This window comes from Lygodium microphyllum, chromosome 22 (genome assembly GCF_053477565.2).
Source record: "Lygodium microphyllum isolate KBCC chromosome 22, Lygodium_microphyllum_v1.1.10, whole genome shotgun sequence".
NCBI lineage: Eukaryota > Viridiplantae > Streptophyta > Polypodiopsida > Schizaeales > Lygodiaceae > Lygodium > Lygodium microphyllum.
The window spans coordinates 79,761,991-79,784,386 of NC_141156.1; the positions used below are offsets into that span (position 1 = coordinate 79,761,991).

At 41.3% G+C, this 22,396-nt stretch overlaps 1 protein-coding gene across 6 annotated transcripts in view; it reads left to right on the forward strand.

Annotated features, from left to right (window-relative positions):
• The first annotated feature begins 1,974 nt into the window (after positions 1-1,974).
• LOC148017328 (uncharacterized) overlaps positions 1,975-22,396 on the forward strand; it is a 111,005-nt gene continuing 90,583 nt past the window's right edge. For all 6 annotated transcript variants that reach the window (XM_087663446.1, XM_087663450.1, XM_087663447.1 and 3 more), the window contains exon 1: positions 1,975-3,395. In XM_087663446.1, coding sequence (XP_087519572.1) covers positions 3,201-3,395 — 195 coding nt within the window. In that variant the 5' untranslated portion in view covers positions 1,975-3,200. The remainder of the gene's footprint in view (positions 3,396-22,396) is intronic.

Here is a 22,396-nt window from a genome sequence, read left to right on the forward strand (position 1 = left end):
TCAAGGAAGTGAATAACAATACATGCATCTTTCATTGTTTATGATGAAGTGATGAAATGGAATATCTTATTGATTGTTTAAGAATATGTAAGTATTGCCCTTTTGCAACACAAAATGCAAATATTAGGAGTATCCTTGAAAAGGTAACACAAAGAGTGTGGAAAGCTTGCCAACATATTTGTCCAATCCAGGGTCATTTGTTTGGAATGACATGTGCATGCTAATACATCATGTTACATTTGATTCTAAGATACGCGATGAAGAGGATTTGGCATTCCAATAGGTTGAAACTTTGGGCATGTTTTATGCAATTAAATTCCATTGCTATGCTTATTTTCACAATAAGACTCTCATTTCGATGTGAATTTCACTAGGTCTTGTTTTCAAGGCCAATTCCACTATATCTTGTGCATAATCTCATTAGTTGAAAAGTCACTAGCTAGATAGAGTAATGCATTTGCCATCTATAGAGAGGGCCAAGTTAATTCAATTGCAGTATTTGCGATGTTATGACATCCCCTATAAGTTGTCAAATCTGTCTACATTGGTGCATCCCAATTAGTCATGATATACATATGCAAATTTTTTCAATTGTGGTATTTGCGATGTTATGACATTGACTATACAAAATTATATTACATTACCTATACAAAATTATATCATTTTACTCAAACAAAACAATCATGATCTATTGACACACGACATGTAATATAACACCAATGTGAATAAAAGGTGCGATATTTTTAAATGCAAAAGAACACTATGTGGTATTGTTAGATTCAAAATATAACAACAAAGTATCAAAAAAGAAAGTGCGCAATAAAAATCTAAACTCACTAGTTGATGTGATCAAGATATAAGTCATCCTAGTAGGTGCAACTTAAACAAGAAGTTTTAGTTATTTTCCATGGTGGGAAGGTTTATGTTATTCCCATGTAATATTACCGATTATTATGAGCTTTGGTGAGGAAGTAACTCTATAGTGTGTATGTTGTAGCAAGGGATGACAGATATTGATTGTTCTTGATCTCATTGCAACATTTGATGTGGTAGCCACCTTGTAGATGCTCACAATGATTGCCTAAATTCTCAATGCTTCAAATATGAGAATGCTCATGATGTTGTTTGAATTGCTAGTGCTTTAGGGGCGAGGATACTCAGGCTTGTTACCATCATGCTTACGGATGCCCAAGGGATGAAAAAGCAACCACTTAGGTGGAGCGGAGGATTGGATGATGGCATGTGCTATGCATTCCCATATCTAGTGTGGACATAGTTGGATTGTGTGACGTGCTCCAACTGGACAATGATATCTTGTTTACAATGGGGAGTTCCTTGCTAGCTTGTTTAGGACGGGAGTTCCTTGCCTACACCTCATTTGCAAAGAGATGCGAATAGCTAGATGCTAGGCCAGTGAAAGCTCTCACATTTTTCTTTAAAGAAAAACTTTTCTTTTCAGTGTTGGTTCACCTTTTTAGTTTGGGGGTGCGAATCTGTTAATGATGAGGTAGGTCATTTTTCTCGCCTTATGTTTGGGTAGAGGTTAGGCATGGACCCAATTGTGTGTAAGCACTAGTAGAGGGTGGGCATGGACATGATTGTGTGTAAGCACTAGTAGAGGGTGGCATGGACATGAGTGTGTAAGCACTAGTAGAGCGATTGTGTGTAACCACCGCCCGATGCAGAAAATTGTCGAGAACTTCTTGCGATAGATCATAGAATTCCACGCGAGACCGATGCGAATGCGAGTTTAGGTTCGATTTACGCGAGTGGGGATGGGGCATGCAAACGAGAGTGTGTTTTTGAACCGGAAAGAAGAATCATGAAACACAACGAAACAAAGCAAGTGATCAAAGTGAAAGGAGGAGGAGGAGGAGTGATGATGGTGTACTTGGGGTGTACCCCTTCCCAAACCGCCAAACGCTTTTTAACAGCAGAAACGAAAAAAAAAGGGGATAAAAGAGCGAGAGCGCGAGAGAGAGAGAGAGAGAGAGAGGGAGAAAGCCTTACTGCAAAGAACCTGCTCTCATCAGGAATCAGCGCGCCGTATCCACACGCCCGCAGCAGAAGAAGGAGCTTACTTTACATCGCGGCTATGGCGACGCTCGCCGCAGCAGCAGCTGTATCGGCCCCCCGCTCAAAGACGTGCTGAAGCTTGCGTTTATTGAGGCCCTCGGAGATCTGAGGAAGAAAAAGAAGGAAAGAAACATTTCATATTACGGCTTTTGGCGACTTTTCACCCCCGCTGTTCGTGACCTTTGTCATAAAGAAAGGAGGAAGGAGACGAGGGAGTCTTTCTTTGTGTATTTTTGCTTTCCTCTCCCTCTTTTTCTGCCATCTCCTCTCTCTCTCTCTCTCTCTCTCTCTCTCTTTGTTTTTTTCTTTCTTTTTTCTTTGTTGCTTTTTCCTATCCCTCCCAGGTCGACTCCCCCTCCTGCTGCGCCTCTCCTGGTTTCCTCCGAAGACGCGCCAATTTCTCTCTCCCTTCTGACAATGAATGATTGCTAGGGTTGAACGTTTCTGCGACCCTTCTCCAAGGAAGCAGCAGCTCCTTCATCGTTTCCTTCCTCCCGATTGTCGCCTTCTGCAGATTTTCTCCAGATCTTTATCAGGGAAAGGAAAACGCTTCCATGCAGGGATTGTGATCGAGGCTTGCGGCATTGGATCTGCGTCTCGTATTCTGTTTGACTTTCAGGGGACCTTTGCCGTTTATTCTTGAACTTACTTGAGGTGCAATCACGAATCAGGTCAAAGACCTCGAAAGCGAGAGGCATAACTTACTTGCAATAGCGAGATAGAAGGTCGAGATCTCCCAAAACTTTCTGCATGACGCCTTGAATTGCAAAGTTGACATCCCCCCGCAGCTCAGTTGCCTCGCATGAAAAGAGGGAGAGAAAAGGCGAACAGGGAGTGTAAGAGCTCTTCATTTAATCAATAAAAAGAGAAGCTAACATGACAGTAGCAACAGAGGCGAGAGTTGGATTGTGGTTTTCAAGCCTTGGACTTAGACAAATGTACCCGAGCATTGCTTGTTTCAGCAGGACAGAAGAGTGTCTTCTTCGAAGCGGTGTGCCATCTAAGCAGGATTGCAGGTGCATATTCTCTTGCAGCATGCAAGGTGCAGCACTTGGGAGTTTTTGAGGTTGTGTAATTGAAGCCTAGTAGCACAGGGCAAGGCAGCAGGGCAGACGAAAGCAACAATGGAATCAAGGAAAGGCTCCTTTTCGGATTTGAAAAATGAGAAGAAAATGTATCCTGTGGCAGCTTCTGACTACAGGCTCATGGAGGAGATTGGTAGAGGAGTAAGTGCTGTTGTCTACCGTGCAAAGTGTATACCCCTTGGAGAATATGTTGCAATAAAGTCTTTAGACTTGGAAAGGTGCAATAGCAGCTTGGTACGGAACAATCTCTTCCTCTCTCATCATATTGTGAGCTTTACAAAGTTTTTCTTCCTGCCCTTTGCATGCGTGTGCATGTCTGCTATTTTCAGTATAAGCCTGTAGGATGTTTTCCTGCTTGACAACAAAACAGTTTTTGATTTCATCAAAGTTCTATTTTTCCTGCAAGATCAGTATTATGCGATTATAGGACATTTGAAAGTGTCTTATCAAGCAGCTTGTTTCCTTTTCAAGTAGTGGATCGTGATGGTAGATCATTGGCAGCGACTACCTGTGTTTGGAATATGGGTCGATCTATTGTGTAAAAAGCTGCATGAATATTGACTTCGTCAGGAAAGTCATCATTTTTGTAGGGTAAAGCCTATGTAAGCTTGCAACTTCGTTGGAAGAACTTTTTGAAGTGGGGTTTGTAGAGCACTTCTTAGTTGGTTTAGGTAGACGGTACATAATTTTAGAAAGGATCAGTCAAAGTTGCAATTTTATTTGAAGCTTTAATGTGAACTTGAACTTGGAAAGTTCCTTGGTGGATTATTATACATGTGTTCACCACCTCTAAGTTGGATGTATTGATGCACCAACTGCCAACTTGCTCCTTGTATGTGAATTGAATGCATAGGTCATTATCCTAAATGGAATCTATTGAATATGTATTGTAAATGTTTCTCCTCTTTGGCTAGAAGTCCAAAAGGTGAAATATGATATTACGTGCAGAAGCCTTGACCGGATCTGCATAGTAAACCTGATTCAGTTTAAGATCATTGTAACATGTTTTGACTTTCAACTGCTGAAAATGAATAGAATGAGAGCAGAGAATCAACACTGTATGGTGTTTACTGCAATTGACAAAATGCAGCATATGGATGCAAAATACATCTAGTTGGCGATGTCCCAGTCAATTTGAGCTAGCAATAACTGAAATGGAAGAGACTGAGGTAACAGCAAATGCAGAGGACAAAAAGTCAGAAGATGACTCGACCAGTGAAAGCAATGCTAAATCCTTTCGGAAGCTGCACTTAAGATGCAATAATACATCTGCAGACAGCGGCAATTTGAATTAGGAGCAAGCAAGCTTTCTTCTCTCACATACTAGTGCAGAAGTGCATATGGATACTTGAATCAGACAAATGAATAGTTGATTTTTCAGTCCCACAGATTACAGTGGATTCATCCTAAGGCCTAGCAATGAAGATAGATCTTAACAGTGGGTACCATCAAGTATGATCTTGGAGATAGATAATCATGGCTATTTGTAAACCGAGGGCTTCATATATGTGAGGCCTTTTGAGCTCAATAGTCTGCCAAATAACCTCAATAATAGATGATGAGGCTGTTGTCATTGTAAAGTGTTCTTCAGTTTTGTATGTTTTAGTGTCCTCAGGAGCAAGTGCAGTGGGACATAGAAAAGTACAACAGTGGTATAATTGAAAAATGTCTCTATTGACTTATGATGTTTGTTCATTCTTGGCGTTGTGTCAAGCTCTTAGCACCCATGTTGACTGATTCTGGCATTTCAACCCCTCATAGGCTTGGAGATCAGAACCGTTGGAGGAACCCAAATGTCATTAAGACACTTACACTTATGCTAATTTGTAGGAGTCTTCAGTATCATGAGTGCATGCCAATATGCCTTAAGCTAAATACCCATTTTATGTGAGTTCACTTTGTAGCTCATGTAGCTGCGTTCAAGTGTCTTAGCTTGCCAATATCATTGGAAATTGGCTGTCCCTTTTGTTAGAGCATTATTTCAAAGGTAAAATGGTTCATATCAACGATAGACTTGGAAGCTGGAAGCATTGTAGTAGAGCCACGAGAGAAAGGATACACTGCCAATAGGCCATTTCAATGCTTTGTACATGATGCTTGGATCTTTTACCTGGACAAAATGTATGCATTTGTATGGAATGCGGCGATTGTAGACTAACCCTTTCTCTTTCTCTTGTTTTGTTGATTTTGGCTAGGAAGATTTCCACAGTGCCTATTGGGTTTATCTCCAGTGTGTTTGTGGGAACCTTGTGAAGTCTGATGTAAGATTAAAGACTCAGATACTACATTTGAGACTGCTTGACAACCATTCTAGTTAGCCATAAGTAGATGTGATTTGTTAAGAGTATCAAAATGCCTCATTATAAGAAGGTGGATTGCTAGAGCGGCTTGGATGATGAAGGCATTAGTAGTGGCAAATGCAATTGGCTATTGGCACACTAGTTCTTATATTGGCAAGTATTGTTCCAAACTTGGCAATTGGAAGCATGCATACTCTAACCATGGTTATAGCTCAATTTGACAATATCATGTACCTCAAGTGTAATTCATAAGACAGCTATCTCATCAAGCATGGGTGAGTACAAGAAGAGTAAAGTAGGAAAGCACAAGATAGAAGGCCTACAGGCAATTTCAAGGTAATATTTTGATTTTTTGAAATAAAATCGTCCCTTTTTGGATTGTGGGCATCAGGTTCCTTGGGTTTATAAAACCTTCTTTTGTAAGTTGTACATGTGTGTACCAACTTTGTGAGTCGGCCGCCCAACTGTGAATTTGGTTTAGTTGTTAATATCCAGTAGTAGTGCATATATATCATAGGAGTCTCAATAGCAAGTATATTGGCAACTGTAGTTCCTTGGGTCAAGTCATAAAAGATCATTGAAGGACTTCCAAATGCGTAAAGCATATTTGTGACTAGGGAGTGGAAGGATCTCCCTCTTGAATATCAAGTAATACTATAGACCTTGCCTTTGGTGCACACAAATGAGCTCTTTTACTAGTACGCTTTAACCCAAAAGCTTCAAGGCAAAGCTGCAGAACCCAAGATGAATCGCTAAGTCACCCTTTTCCATTTTCTTCACTTATACGGATGAATAGTTGGGAAACTTAACTAGATGGGAATGTGAAAGTTTATGTCAAACCTTTCTTTCCTTGCATACCAATATCAGCATTGGAATAATTCTTTCCTTGCGTACCAATATCTGCATTGGAATAAGAACTTTGTTAAGCTCTTTTGCGAATAGTGCACCTCATTAGATATATCCTTAGGTACCTCACCTTTAAAAGTTCCAAGTAGGTTCACATGAAAAGCAATGTGAATGCTCCAATGATCCAATAGCTTTAACCTGTAAGCTACCTCATTGATCTTTTTCAAACTTTTATAAGGACCATAACACTTTGTCCGAATTTTCGTTATAGCTGCTCTTTTTTCTCTTTTTCTTGAGTCTTGCCTTCTCAAATCTCAAGAGCAGTGAATACCCAATCGCCTAGCTCAAAAACCAATGAGTGCCTATGATGATCTGTAGCTCTTTTCTATTTTCTCTGAGTTTTCTAGTGTAACAACTTGACCTTCTTATAATATTTTTCCCAAATCTCCATGCATCTTTCAGTCTTAAATATCTTATTCTTTGTGCATAGAATGAGCAGTACCTTCTTTCCCCTCTTTGTGTTTCAGAGGGTAGCTTGCCAATTGAGCTGTGAACAATATTGTTATAAACAAATTCCACTAATGGAGGATAGTGCTGCCACTTCTACTCATCATCCAAAATACAACACTTGAAAAGATCCAACATTGCTGAATTTGCAATCTTGGATTGTCTGTTTGTCTATGGATGAAAGCTTGAAGATGTTTTCATATTCTCGAACAATTTTATCAATCTTGGATTGTGGTCACTTATAACAAAGGAAGGCACCCCATGATACAAAAAGATGTTCGCCATGAAGAACTTCACCATTTGCTTTGCAGTGATCTTATTGTTATTCTAAGTCTGAATCAATAAAGGCTGAAGTACCCTTGGAGTATTTTGCCTCTCAAACTTCACCTTGTGGCAAATAATGCATGATTGACAAATGGATCGCTCGTCAGCATTCTTCCTCAAAGTAAACCAACAAAACAAAGGCCTCTAAAGCTTTCTTTGTCGCCTCAACGCCCCACATGGCTTGAATATAGAAGTACACGTGGATAAGGGAGCATTCACACCAGATCTATAGAGGAACATGATAAGTGTAACAACCCCCCCTCGAGTGAATGATGTGTCCCTACATAGGACAACTTGGTAGATTCGTTTACAAAAGCTCTCTCTAGAGAGATGTTTGAAGCCTTTCGCAAGGCTCTAGGCTTGATACCATTTGGGGATTGATCTGCCTATTCCTTGTATATGAATAGCCCACATACACACACACCTTCACCGTGAACAAGTGAACAACAAGAGCTAGAAGATAAAAAGTGCTCATGGATAAGGGAGTGTTCACAACACAAGAAATACAAAGGAACACGATAAGTGTAACAAACCCCCCTCAAGTGAACGATGTTGTAAACACATTTGCGAAGTTGTCTTGTGTAGGGACATAAACTAAGTCAATCTTCCTTGCATGGAGCCTCTCTCTAACACAATGATAATGCACCTCAATGTGCTTGGTGCAAGCATGAAATATTGGATTCCTTGCAACTGTCATGGCACTTTGACTGCAAGTATAGATAGGGGTGGGTGACTGTTATCTCTCCTGACCAAAAGGTGTCTGAGCCATACACATCCCAATGTAGTTGTAAATGTTGCCTTGTATTCAGCTTCACAACTAGATGTGGCCATTGTAGATAGCTTATTGCTCAGCCAAGAAATACATTAATCATAAAGCATGAAACAATTACTACTAGTGCTTAATGGACACCGATGTGTCAAAACAACTAGCCCAATCACTATCTGTGAATGCATCAAGCAAAGAGAAAGTGTGCCAATGTTTGAGTCCCTTTCAGATAGTGAAAGACACATTTGATTGCTTCCCAGTGTGTAGTACTAGGGTTATGCATAAAGTGTGTCAACCGAGAGACCCCAAACTGAATATTTGGGCATGTATTGCACAAATACAATAGACAACCAATAGCTTGCTGATAAAGAGAAGCATCAAATGGATCTCTTGCATCCTTAAGTGTAAACATGTGGCGTGTCTCAATTGGAGTAGAGATAGACTTGTAGTCTTGCATTTGAAAATGCTCAAGGAATCTCTCAATGTACTTAGATTGCCGCAAAATAATCCTTCTCTCAATTGCAGTAAATTGCATGTCAAGATAGTAGTGCAAGTGGCCAAGATCCGTGACATCAAAAGTATGCTATAATTCAGCTTTAAGGTTGCAACGTGTGTCTCATGAGGTCTAGTCAACAACATATCATTCACATAATGAATGAAAATCATGAGGTTATCTCCATCTTTGTAGTGATAAAGTATGCTTTTAGTGTGTGAATTACTAAAGCCGAGAGCAATCAAATATGCATGTATCTTTTTGTACCATCCCCTAGGTGCCCTCATGGTAGCATTGATCGCTACAAGGCACGCCTTGTTACCCAAGGGTATGCCCAAGAGCATGGGATTGATAATGATGAGATGTTTGCATCCACTTTACGTATGACCACCATTCGCAATGTTGTTCCCTTGGCTGCCCATTTTGATTTGCATGTGCATCAGTTGGAAGTGAAGATTGCTTTTTTGAATGGTGATTTTCATGAGGAGGTTTATCTCACACTACCTCCTACTTTTGTTTAGAAAGGGTGAGAGAGCAACGTGTGTCAATTGCATTGCCATTCTTATGGATAGAGTTCATCTTTGGTTGCATAACTGCCATCCAATGCTCATTCTCTAAAGCATTATGTAAAGAAAAAGGTTCCTCGTTGCATGTAGTAGCTACAAGTGACCGCGTAACCAAGTTACGTGTGTATGGTGATTGGGTTTGCTAGTTCTACCGAGAAGTGGAATGGGTTGTTTGCTATCTCGTAATGTATCTAACAGCCATCTAGGGATTGTTTTAGCTTCCCAAATAGTAGCCCTCACATTTGCCACTTCATTGTCAACAATGCCTTGATCTGGGGTTGTCCATGTTTGATAGCCATCTAGGGATTGTTTTAGCTTTCCGAATAGTAGCCCTCTCATTTGCCACTTCATTGTCAACAATGCCTTGATCTAGGGTTGTCCATGTTTGATGGATAGGACAATCTGTGCCATCGCGTACGACTCGTCCGATTATGTATAATGGTATCACTACATCAGTCAATTGCGATTCAAACTAGCTGTGTGGTGACCATTTCTCGTGCCTTTTTGTCCCATTTTCATCACTAGCTCTCTTCACTACCACTTAGTCTCCAACTCCTCAATTCTATATTCTCTCTCTCTCTCTCTCTCTCGCATGTGACCATTTCATGTGTCTTTTTGTCCCATTTTCATTACTGGCTCTCTCTTCTCTACCACTTAGTCTCCTCCAACAACTCTATTCTATTCTCTCTCTCTCTCTCTAACTAACCTTCCCTCAAATCCCCCCCTCCCCCTCCCCCCCAAAAAAAAAAAAAAAAAAAAAACACCTAAAAGAAAAAAAAAGACACACATACAATACCCCAATTCCAAAACACACAACCTATCCATGGCCATACCTATTTGTCATATACTCATTCTCTCTCTCTCTTACTCTTTCCTTCTCTTTTTGCTTCACACTTTTCCTTCCTCACCAACTCCGAATCCTAAAATACTCTCTCTCTATGAAAGTCTCTCCCTCTCCTCCATCTCATTCATCCTTTGTGGTATCCACTCACTTGACTCTTAAGCTTCCCACACTCTCTACTTCCTCAAGCACTCATGTCCTCAAGCTCTCTACTCTCTCAAGCATTTTCTACTTCCTTAACATCTCTACCTTTCCTACTCCCTCAAGCTCGCTCCACTCTCTTAACCTCTCTTACCCTTTGTAATCTCTACTTCCTTAACCTCTCTACCCTTCTACTTCCCCAATCACTCCACCCTCTATCTTCTTAAGTCTCCAAATCCACCCTCTCTAGTCTCTAGTCTCTACTTTTAAGCTTTGCCTCTCTCCCTTCCCCTCTCTTCATACACCGAATCATCAATGGCAACCCCTCTTCATGAGGCCTTTGCTTTTGTTGTGCCTACTTTAAGTTAGTGAATGAGAAATCCAACACTTGCTAGTGGGAGTGTAAGAATTGTGTAAAAGATCCAAACGTCATCTATCACTGGTTGGCTTATTCACATATATAAATTGGGAGGGGAGGCCACAACAAGTCCTGGCATTATCGATAATGTCTACCAAGAATGTTGTTAGAAATACTTGCCATTGAAGCGGTGTAAAGGTGTTTCAAGGGCAAGTGAGGAGGTAGTGTCTCTCGATCATGAGGTCTTGGATGCAGAAAAGTTTCCTCTCTAATTGTCTTTGTTTTCTTTGTTGGAGGGGCCTTCTCTATCCCAATGAGGAATAGCCATTCAAGTTGTGTACCTAGGCTAAAGAGGCAAGCCATACTTATCCAACCAACGGGCCAGGTATCTAGTCTTTTCTCTTTTTTTAAAAAGAGGCAAAGCTAAGCTGAAATAGAGATTGCATGCATCATAATTGAGTGCAATCTTTCTTTTAACATTATTAAAGTGGATCGATGGAAGTGGATAGTGAAAGCCATTGTCGTCATCAGTCCATATGAGAGATTGTACGGTGTTACATATCATGACATATGTATAAAGAAACCTGAGGAGGAGAGAGAGAGGATTAATAAGTCACTTGAGCTTGTGCGTGCGGGTTGAGGGATGCTCTATTCTATTCAATGGATGGAGTGACTCTTTAGAAAAAAGGTTATTATTAACATCTTTATCTCTTGCCCACTTGGTATGTGATTCGGGTTTTTTACAAACCGGATTTCTACCACAAAATTTGACCAAAATCCCTATCAAGAGCCTTATCCATAGCTTAAACCCTACATCTTATCACTTTAGGTTTACTCTTTAAGCACTAGGTATGCTACATTGGTTCTCGCTTATGATAACTCTAACAAGTGGTGGGAAAACAAGTTCTTAGGAGGGATATCAATGTAAAGGGTAAACGGGATGGGCTATCTTAGTGAAGGTGCAAATGGATTATACCTAGGGGTTGAAGAACTAACCTCCAACTACACTTGGATTTCACTTACATCACTAAGATTTGGGATCTATCACCATCATTAGAGAACCCCTCACCCTTATACACAAGTCAATATCCACATCATGGTGTCATTTGGATCTTACACAAAAGCTTATAAGCGTGTATAAGGAATTAATGTTAAAGCAGCTTTTGAAAGTTGTTTTTAATAATTTTAATAAATCCCAGGGAAAATCGAATTTCAGGAAAATTTCCGCATTGCCCGACCAGTTTCGACCTGCTGGTCTACAAAGTTACAGAAGAATTTTTTTTCAAAATTTTCACCAATTTGAAGTTACGAAGGCATAAACTGTTGGCTGAAGGCAATTTTTTTCTCTCTTTCACCCTTATCACATTAACTTCCCATTTTATTATTCTTGTAATTATATTATAATAATGTGCTTTGGGCATCCATCTCTTGTAATTTAGCTCACTTTCTCTAACTTGTCTACCACCACCCTTGGCTTCTTGCATGATGATCAAGGTGGGGACTTGTCCCACCCACTATTCTTCATATTATCAAAGATGCCATACATAATCTAGGATTATGTTAATCAAGAAGATTAGCTTTAATCTAATCCCTCATGGAGCCTATATAAGGTGCCTATGGAGATGTAAAGAAAGACATTATCACAAGCACATGAGAACACTCTAGATCACCAAGCCTAAAGGGGAGCCACTAAGAACACATTATGCAACACTCTCATGGTAGTTCATCTCTTTGAGATAAGCTATAAGCGAGTCTCTTTTTTTTATATAGCATTCCATGAATACATAATGATAAGCTTCCTCTACCTCTTCTCCTTTTGTCTTCCTTTCTTCTCATCTCTTTTCCTCTCTCATATTCTAATACGACGTCTAGATCATATGGTGTCAAGATCATATGTACTCTTTTCTAATTCTCCCTCTACATTGATACTTGAACTTATTAAGTAAGACTTGTCATATGCTCTATTGGTGGGGAATCCTTATTTTCTCATGTTAGGAAGAAATTAGGAGCCATCACCTCTCTTAACCTTTCATCATCTTCATTTCCCTTAAGATGGGCTACAAATTTTCTCTTGTGATGTTGTGTTTGGTTTTTTCCATTCACTTAGGAAAGGGATGTCCTAGCCCATTCTTCCTTTGGCTAGGTGATGCCCTTCTTTAGCTCTCTTAGTGAGAATTGGAGGTTGGGTGGGTAAGAGAAAACCCACTCATCTTTTCAGCTCTGAGTATGTATTTTGTATGAGTGGTGGATACCGGCACAAGGGAAAGAATAACCATGGGCTCCTTTATGTATCAATACATACAAGAAGCCATCATTGAGGTAATTGATTTATTTACTTGCAACTTTTCGAATTTATTAATTTATTCACTTGTAAATTTTCAAATTTATTGATTCTAACTTGTGATCTTTTAGGTTGGTTTGTAAAATATTGTGCAAGTTGTCATGGAAAATACCTCTAATTGTGCCTCTATGGGATGGAAACTTGAGGCTAAGTTTCCATCCATAGTATGGACACCATGCGCTACAGATTGCGAAAGATATAGGTAAGTTGAAGTTGGTGAAGAGGATTGTGGATGATGCTTGCACAACCATTGGTTTCATCAATATTAAGGTCCAAGTTCTTACCATTTATTGCTCTACTCGGACTTGAAGTTGAAGAAGCCTTTGAAGATACGCTTTGTGGCCAAGTGGCATCTCTATGATATTCACAACAAGCTCCAAACAATGATTGTGTTCAATGAATTCAAGGAGTGGCTTGAAGGATTGACCACATCGAGTCAAGTAGGAGTGGAGGGCGTTGAACGGTTTTTCTTAGATGTGAGGGGCATTGCCATTGTCGTCACTCTTATATACAAGGTGCTTTGCATGAGTAATATAGAGAGGTCTACTACCGGTCTCCTCTATCATCTTATGGTGAAGGCAATAGCGGATATACAAGTGTTGACTATCTTGAATGGGGAGGCTATAAAAAAATGCTCCAAACGCAAAAAAGCATGATGTTGATTGTATGAGACAAAGCATAGACTGATAAACTCAAAGCATAGTTAGGGTAACTCACAGACATTGAATACAATGAATAATAAAGTGAATGAATAATGAATATTGTGTTCTCATGTAACAAACACACTATGTAGTAAATACGGAACCTCGAACTCTTGTATCTTTGGGATCAAGGCAGAGGTTATAAATTGTAGAGTATGTTGTACTTTGAACGGATCCCTAATCACAGCAAAGGCAGCCTTTGAGTGTTGAACATCAGCAAATGCAGCCAAGAAAGGTTGGATTTGATGTAGATGGTAGTGCAAGAGAGAGAAAGACTAAAAATGCAGGTACTTGAGGAGAGAAAAACTAGGTGACAGTTGTTAGGTGCAAATGCAATAGACAGAGCTGAGAAAATATCAAGAGCAACAGTCAGAAATTGCAAACATAGCATTCAGAGGAGAGAGAAGATGACGATGACATCTGCAGTTAGTTGATGGCGACAGCTCGTGGAACCTGACGACAGCTGCAAACATACGAGGAAGGCTAGAATCAGGCGCTAAATGGTAGCAGGTGGCTTTTGGAAGCTGTGATTGTGATGTCCTTTGCGAATGGGTTGTGGGTAGCAGAGTTATGGCCCTTGAAACTTGTAAAAACGAGATTAAGGGAGAGTGGTGGACTGCATGTCTATTTATGGAAAGTTTGGGACACCCAAATTAGAGTTTTGCATGTGGGACACAGTAACTCTGTAGGATCATGTTTAAAAAGAAAATGTTTTCTTCATTAATTAATCATGTTTTGGAGATGTTTAAGTCAAGCTAATGCATTTTTAGCTCAATATCCCTTGAAGCCCAAAATTGAGCTGTGAGAAATAAGTCCTTGACATAAATTTGCTTGTACCGTGAGGCATCCCACCCCAAAGCAACCAGAGCATTGGGCAAAGGGTGTACGTCGGCTGCCTAGTGACCTACCAAGACTACAAAGGCGACGGTTATCTTACCAAGGGAGCCCAAGTGATCACCTCAGAGAGGCTAGGGCATCGGACCAAGGGTGCATGTTGGCTGCCCAAGGGCCTACTAAGTCTTGCAAAGGTCGATGGAATCAACAATGAACTTTTTGGTCTTTTAAAAAAAGGGCCGTTGGTGTGATTTTTTAAAAATAAAAAATTTAGCATTAAGTGATGGTTTCAAATTAATTTTCGTCCTATCCAATCATTGTGTTCCAAGTACGGGAAAATAAGGATGGATAGTGTGATGACCTTTAAAAAAAAGCAAAACAATCCCACACACTACTAGGATAAAGTGTATAGGGATACTTGGGTGTGTGTGTGCGCCAATCATATGGAGAATATGTGGAGAGAAAGGCAAAACGGAAAAGCAAGACAAACAAAGCTAGCATGCAAGCATAGGAAAAATAGCACCTTCAGAGACTGCCATGTGCAATGCCATGATTATGGTTGACGGCCACTTCAAGGGTGACTGAAAAGGGATAAATGCACACAGATGCATGTTTACATTAACCGAATGTTGATGCATGGGATAATGCAAAGGAGGATGTAAATATTCATGCTCATGTAGAATGCGATGCAATGGTGCCACTTGGACAATGCCCTCACAGGGGAATTGTTCACTTACCCAAGCGTCCTTTTACAATCATGTCATCTTGATAGTGCGGATGAAGTTATAAATGTCCATAATATATAATACATAATAAATTAATGTTTGAAAGTAAAATTTTGTAAACATTTGTTAAGAGCAAAGCAATGTGGAAGTGAATGACCAAAACATAGAGTGAACAAAAAGAGAAGAGAGAGAGAGAAAGAGATAGTAAAACACAAAAAATCTATAGTAAAGAATGCTGTACAAGAATGCAGAAATATACATGGATCTAGAGAGAATGTTTGCGTATGTCTCCACCTCGAAGATCTCAGTCTTCGTTGGTTTCGAGGGTAGTCTCCATGGTTTGCAGCCTGAAATTTGGGAGTAAAACGGTGTTGGACTGTAAAAGGCAACGCCAATAAATAGAATAGTAGAAATGATGAGAAATACCAAGTCGGCTGCATTAAATGCAACTGACTGATAGCAATGCTATCCGACCAGCCTATTCGACCTGACTACCATGTGTCACCTGCTTCTGCTGTGCTTGCTATGTGTCATCTACTCCGATTGCTCCTGCTGCTCCTGCCTGTCCAAGGAATGACCAGCTGTCCATCTCTATCATCCACTCTTAGATCCTAGACACGGCAGAAGGCTAAGGGATCTAGAGTGCCGTCAGAGTAAAGCTTGGGGAAGTGCCTTGGTAAACAAGTTTGCAAGATTGTCCGTTGTCTTGCAATAGACCAAGGAAATGGTCTCATCTAGGATCTTTTCCTGAATGAAATGGTTGTGGATCTCAATATGCTTCGTTCGAGCATGAAACACAGGATTCCTAGCCAAGGCAATGCAACTCTCATTGTTGCATTGAAGAACAATAGGACCTATCTGTGGGCAGCCAAGCTCCTCCAAGAGCCTGCGAAGCCACACTGTCTCACAGGTAGTAGAAGACGCTACCCGATACTCCACCTCAGTCTCAAAGAGAGGGCAACCGTGGGTCGCTTCTTGCTGCTCCATGAAACAGCGCCAGCACCAGAGGTAAAGTAATAACTGGTTGTGGACCTCCAATGATCCACATTGCTAGTCCAATTTGAATCACTCCATCCTGTAAGTACCAAGTCTGTAGCACCTGTGCCAACGGAATAATAGATCCCAAGATGAGGAGTCCCTTGTAAGAACCACAAAATCCTTTAAGCAGTCTGCCAATGTACCACCTTGGGTTCACTCATGAACTCAACCAGCACATCTATAGCATAACATAAGTCAACACAAGTATTAAGAAGCCAGATCAAGGAGCTAACCAACTGCCTATAACGGGTAGCATCTGCCAAAGGAGAATCGGAAAGAGTTGTAGCCTTTCAATTCAGGTCCATAGGAGTTGTAAGAGACTTGCATCCCTCCATTTCACATGTTGTCAAGAGCTTCTAGACATACCCTTGGTGGGAAATAAAGATCCCCCTCGTAGTCTAAAATATCTCATGACCTAGAAAGAAGTGAAGAAGTCCCATATCCGTCATCTCAAACTTATCATGAAGTGTTGCCTTTGTTTGCGCGGCCATCTGAGTATGGTCACCCATCACAATCAAGTCGTCCATATAAAGGACAAACAATACATGACCTCTACCTGAGGTGTGTACATAAAGCTGGGGGTCGAATGCCGATACCCCAAATTCTCCTGGAGAAAGGAGTCAATTTTCTCATTCCAAGCATGGAGAGCCTGCTTAAGGCCATAGAGAGCCTTTCTCAACCTGTATACCTTACCATTAGAAGAACCGAAACTTGGAGGTTGCTCAACATAGATCTCCTCCTTTAACTCCCCATTCAAGGAGGCAAACTTCACATCCAGTTGATAGACCGATCATCTCGTATGGCTAGTGAAGGCAAAAATGGCACGAATAGTGGCCATTCGAGCTGTAGGAGCAAAAGTATCATGGAAATCAATGTTTGGACGTTGTGCAAAACCTTTAGCAATAAGGCGGGCCTTGTGCTTGTTTGACATGCCATCATTGCAGTACTTGGTTTTGAAGACCCATTTGACTCCAATGATCTTATGAGGAGGCTTAGGCACAAGATACCAAGTGCCATTCCTCTCAATTGACTCCAACTCTTGCTCCATCGCCTTCCGTCAATGATCATGCTCTAAAGCCTCCTTCACGGAGGTGGGCTCCCGATCCTGCATGATACGAGTCATCAAACAGTAATTAGTATAAACAAGCTCGGTGTGGTGTGCTTGGTTTCTTCGAGAACGCCACGGGCCATCTTGCGGTTGCCACTCCTCGGGGGCCTCCTGAATCCTTGCATCACGAAGAGTGTCACGAGCCCAACGAGGAGGAGGTCGGATTGTCGCTCTTTATCTGTTGAAGTTTCAGGAAGGTCCACCGACGGCGGGTGAGCAATTGGTGAATCTGATGGCTGAGAACTAAACTCCCCATCTGAAGAAGAGTCCTTAAGAGACACATGCTCTAGAGGAATAGCCATTGGCGCCAGGCTATCATTGGAATCTCCAAGAACAGGTTGTTTCTCAACCCCCTCTGAGGTTGGAACTTCCATGAGTCTAACATCACGCCTCGTGTACACATCCGCTTAACGGGATCATACAATCAATAGCCTTGAGATTGCGAGCTGTAACCCACAAATACTCGTGTTTTGGAAGCTGCTTCAAATTTTTCATGTCGTGTCTTCGGGATGTGAACATAGGCATCACACCCAAAAACCTTGAAATAAGAAACATTTGGCTTAGATCCAAAGTATGCCTTATATGGAGTCATTGTAACCAGCCTTCCTTCCGTGGATGGGTGGTAAATCCTTGATTACAACTTAATTACAACAGAAAACAATTAATGCAAATTTGAAAATACAAATTTACCTATTGATCTTGGACAATGTACACCCGATTGGCCCCAAAATTGGTGCCCCTTTTGGTATTTCTTTAGCTTTATTGAAGGAAAAGTTGATTCACAATGGGATTCTCTCGATCCCCTTCGCAATCCAAACTCCTCTTGCTGTCCAAAGTGACCGGCAAGTCTTCAATCTATTTTGCCCCTTGAGTTGGGCACTTAATTTGCCTTCATCCACTTCATAGACGATGGAAGGTCTTCATCCACTTCATAGACAATGGAAATGCCCCAAATTCAATGGTTGGTTAGTCCTCCACTTGAATTTAGTTGAAATTCACCTTCAGCCGTGTTGAATCCAAGCCTTGGAGCTTCCAATTTTTGGCATGCTTCCCAAGGTTGTTGCTAAATCCTAATTTTTGCTGTAAATTAGGGTTTACAGCAGAGAAATTTGCAATTTCTCAACCTCTAAGGGTCCAAATGCTGAGATCTCTAAAGGAAGGTTATGAAATGACTGGGAGATGAGAGAGAAAGCTGTAGAGAGAGAAAATTCAGAGTTTTGTCTCTAAGAATGACTGAAAATCAGTCAAATGTAGCTGCTGCCTTGCCACAACAGCTTGTAGATGCAAAGAAGTGAAAAAAATCAGTCATTTACTGTTGCTGCCCTGTCTCAACAACTTGTAGATGCTATTGATTGGTCTTTTGCCCTTGGCTGCCTCAAAAGGTCCTCCAATGGCTGCAAATCAGACTAGTAGCATCTCCTCCCTCTCTCTTGCAGGCTATATACACTAAAAATGCCTCTCCAATCTCTAAAGACGTTTTTTAGTCTTGTATGGGCATTTTTGACAAGTGGCAGTCTTCCCAAATGGTTTTTCCAGCATTAGCCATAATAAAATATTAATTTTCAGTCTTTAAATACTGAAAATTAATCTAATAATTATTTCGGTGCCTTGAAAAAGGATCTGATTGGCCAATAATTAAATTGGCTAGGAAACTTCCATTCCCGAGTGTCTCTGTGCCATCTTTGACCATTAGATTGGCATTAGGTATCATTAAACGCCACTTCTCTAGTGTCATTAATTAACACTTATGGCCAAATGAATGACCTAGGCCAACAATTGGCACCAGATATCACCATGTACATGTGCGGCATAACTTATAGCAACTTTTGCCTTGACATCTCATGATTTTTTTCGGGTCGCGGGCTCGTAAATTTACTCTAACCCCAATACACCTCACATGTGTAAGATTTACTTAACCATGTGATTAAAAATTAATCCACATATTAAGTGAGGTTTCAAAAATACATATCCTCATGACAATCATACCAACAACAATGGAAGTAGAGGAAAGATTAAGGATGTGAAGTGCAGTAGCCACAGCCTCAGCCCATAGACATTGAGGTGTTTGACTGTGCTCCATCCTGGTATGGGCCATCTAGATCACATTGCGATTCTTCTGCTCCAATATGCCATTCTCTTGAGGGGTTTTTGTATTGGCAAACTCTTAGTGAATACCACGATTTGCAAAAAAATGAGCAAGCTCATTAGAAACAAATTCTCCACCCTCCGATCGTAAGATCTTTAGCTTCCGGCCCGATTGGTTCTTCTCAAAGAGCAACCGATCCTTAAAGTTGAAGAAAGCCTTCGATTTCAGCTTTAGAAAATAACCCCATGGCATCTTGCTGTAATCATCCACAATTAGCATGAAATACAAGCTTCCTCTAAGAGACTCCCTTCTCATTGGTCCACAGAGATTGGTAGAAACAAGCTCCAAGGGTGCTGAAGATCGTCTCGATGCCTTCCTAGGAACAACATCATGAGTTTGCTTTCCACAGATATAGGATACACAAGGCTGCTGGCTCACCACAATATCTGGCAAACCTTGAACAAGCTGTTCCTTTGACGCCTTTCGAAGGTAATCATAATTGAGGTGGCCAAACCGAGCATGCCAAAGCTTGGATTGAGTTTGGAAGGTAAGAAGAAGAGAAGTCAAGGTAGAAGAAGACTGCAACTTGTAGACTCCATTCTTCTCGTAATTTGAAGAAAGAACTTGTCTCGGTCCACAATCAAGAATCCGAAAAGAATCCACATCAAATTCGATTAAAAGGCGAAGGGCATAAATCTTGTGCATAAAAAAGAGATGGTATGCCAAGGCCGGCACATAAAGCACCTCGGATGTATGAGTACCACCTCGTCCATTTGGAATAAGAGGCATGTCTCCCCGTCCCTGTATAGGAATATACGAACTGTCACCAATGAGAATCTGGCCATGCAAAGGTTGCAAATGAGTAACACTTGCTAAAGGAGTCATGTTTCGTGAGGCACCACTGTCAACAATCCACTTCCGAGTACATGGGGCCGTCAACGCAGCATCAAAAGTCGTTAGGGTAGAATCCTCAACCACCTTCAAGTGAAGGAAAGCAGCTGATGAGGGAGCAGCCACTGCTCTGGAATCCTTTGAAGATTTCTCCTTCTTCTCCTTCTCCTTTTTCTCCTTGTCGAGGCAATCCTTCTTCTAGTGACCTGTTTTGCCATAGATGTGACAAGTAGACTCATTTTCTTTGTTCTCTTGGATTTGTCCTCCTCCTTTTGGTCCTTCCCCTTCTTATGAGAGAATTGACCAACCAAGGCCTCATATTGAGAAGCATTGGTCCCTTTCAATTGCTCCTCTTGGTCCAAGACCATAGGAGCCAACTCTTCCCACCAAAGAGTCTTAGATCGCCTTGAAGCAATCTAGGCGGAATAAAAACCACTGAAATGGGGCGGTAATTGTGGAAGAAGTGTTATTGCCACATCTTCAGAAGTGATTACCTTCCCTATGTTCTGAACTCGCATCTTTTGCCTTAGCTTGTTGATATGCTCCCACATAGAAGATGACTTATTAACACTCATGGTCCGCATTTGCACTTCCAAAGAAACTCGCTTCATGACGGTCATCCGATTGTACATCTGTTCAAGCTCTAGCCATAGTCTCTCATGCCACTGTCAAATGCTCAATATGAGAGAGAACATTTGTAGTACATGAGAGAAATAAAAATAAGCGAATGTGAGCATTGAGTTTATCCCAATATGCATGAGCCTTTGCCAACTCCACCTTATCAGTGGAAGAGAGTCTGGACTCATCTTGCGAAGAAGGACGATGAATAGCCTTCGTAACAAGCTCTGCCAAATCATAGGACTCCAAAATGACAAGCATCATTACACGCCAGATGCGGTAATTCTCGCCATTGAGCTTTTGATCTAATGAAAGAGTTGGTAAGGCGGGTATCTTTCAATCCATGATCACCTGAAACTCTTTCTCGACCTTAGAAGACATCTTCACCTACAATGCCTGCATAAAACACAAAAAGCATCCCCCTTGGACTTTGAGAATACAACTTGCTAGGGCATTTGACCGCTCGTCCCACTTCTCCTAGAGGTGATGAAAATATAAAATTTACACTTGAAGGCCCAAAACACAGACTTCTTTCTCCTCTAACAGCAAAAACCAACAACAACTTCAGCAAATCCTCTCCTTTCTCACATGCCCACGCTCACCTCAGCCTTGTTTTGATGCATAACCCTCTTGCTCTCACTCGAATGCTGAAAATGCAGCCTTGTGTCACGCTGAAATCTCCTCTTTATATGGGTCCACCCTACGTTAGCATTTCAATGCTTTGATACCATATTAGAGTGAAGCAATGCGGAAGCGAATGACCAAGACAAAGAATGAACAGAGAGAGAGAGAAAAAGAGAGTGAAACACATAAAATCTGCAGTGAAGAATGCTGTATAAGGATGCATAAATATACATGGGTATAGAGAGAATGTCTGCGTATGTCTCCACCTCGAAGATCTCAGTCTCTGTCAATCCCAAGGGCAATCTCCATAGTTTGCAGCCTGAAAAATAACAGGTTGGCTGCATTAAATGCAGTTGACCGATAACATGGTTGTCCAACTAGCCTGTCCGACCTGACTACTGTTAAGAAGACTGCTAGGGTTTGCACTGAGGACACACAGAGTGTAGACCACGACAGAAACACAAAGACACAGACACAGACACAGAGGGCAAAACTCAAACCCTAAACGCAAAACTCAAAACTCAAACACAAAAACTCAAACACAAACAGAAGAAGGGAGAGAGAGAACACAACTCTGAAGTGAATGAATGCTGTAAATGAATGTAAGAGTGTACAGTGTGCTCAAGGGACAGCAATATCGGAGTGTGACGTCCACCAAAGACGGATCCCAAGTCTGTGACCACTATTCGGAGTGCAGGAGTGCTAAATAGTGAATGGCAGCAGACTGGTCACCAAAACACAGCAGTCTGGAGGCTGGGAACTGGTAAACGTAGGAGTGTACCATCGATCGGGGGCTGGAAATTGTGCACAGTCTGCTGTAAACAGCAGGCTGAAATAGTGTCTGAGGGTGTCAAGGCCTGCAATGCTAAAAACACAGGCTGGCTGACCCTGAGATGATGGACAGCAGGCTGAACAACAGTCTGGGACAGTTTGGAGCAGTCGCCAATTGTTGAGAGCTGTTGCCTACGTCAATGGACACGTTGAAGATGATGTGGCTGCAGTTGATGATGGCTGGACAGCAGATGAAGGCGGGCTGCAGGCTGGAAACTGGGCGCCAACAACAGTAGAGGGTGTGTGGGCTGGTGTAACCTGCAAAACAAGGATGATGCTGAATGGGGGCAGCCTAT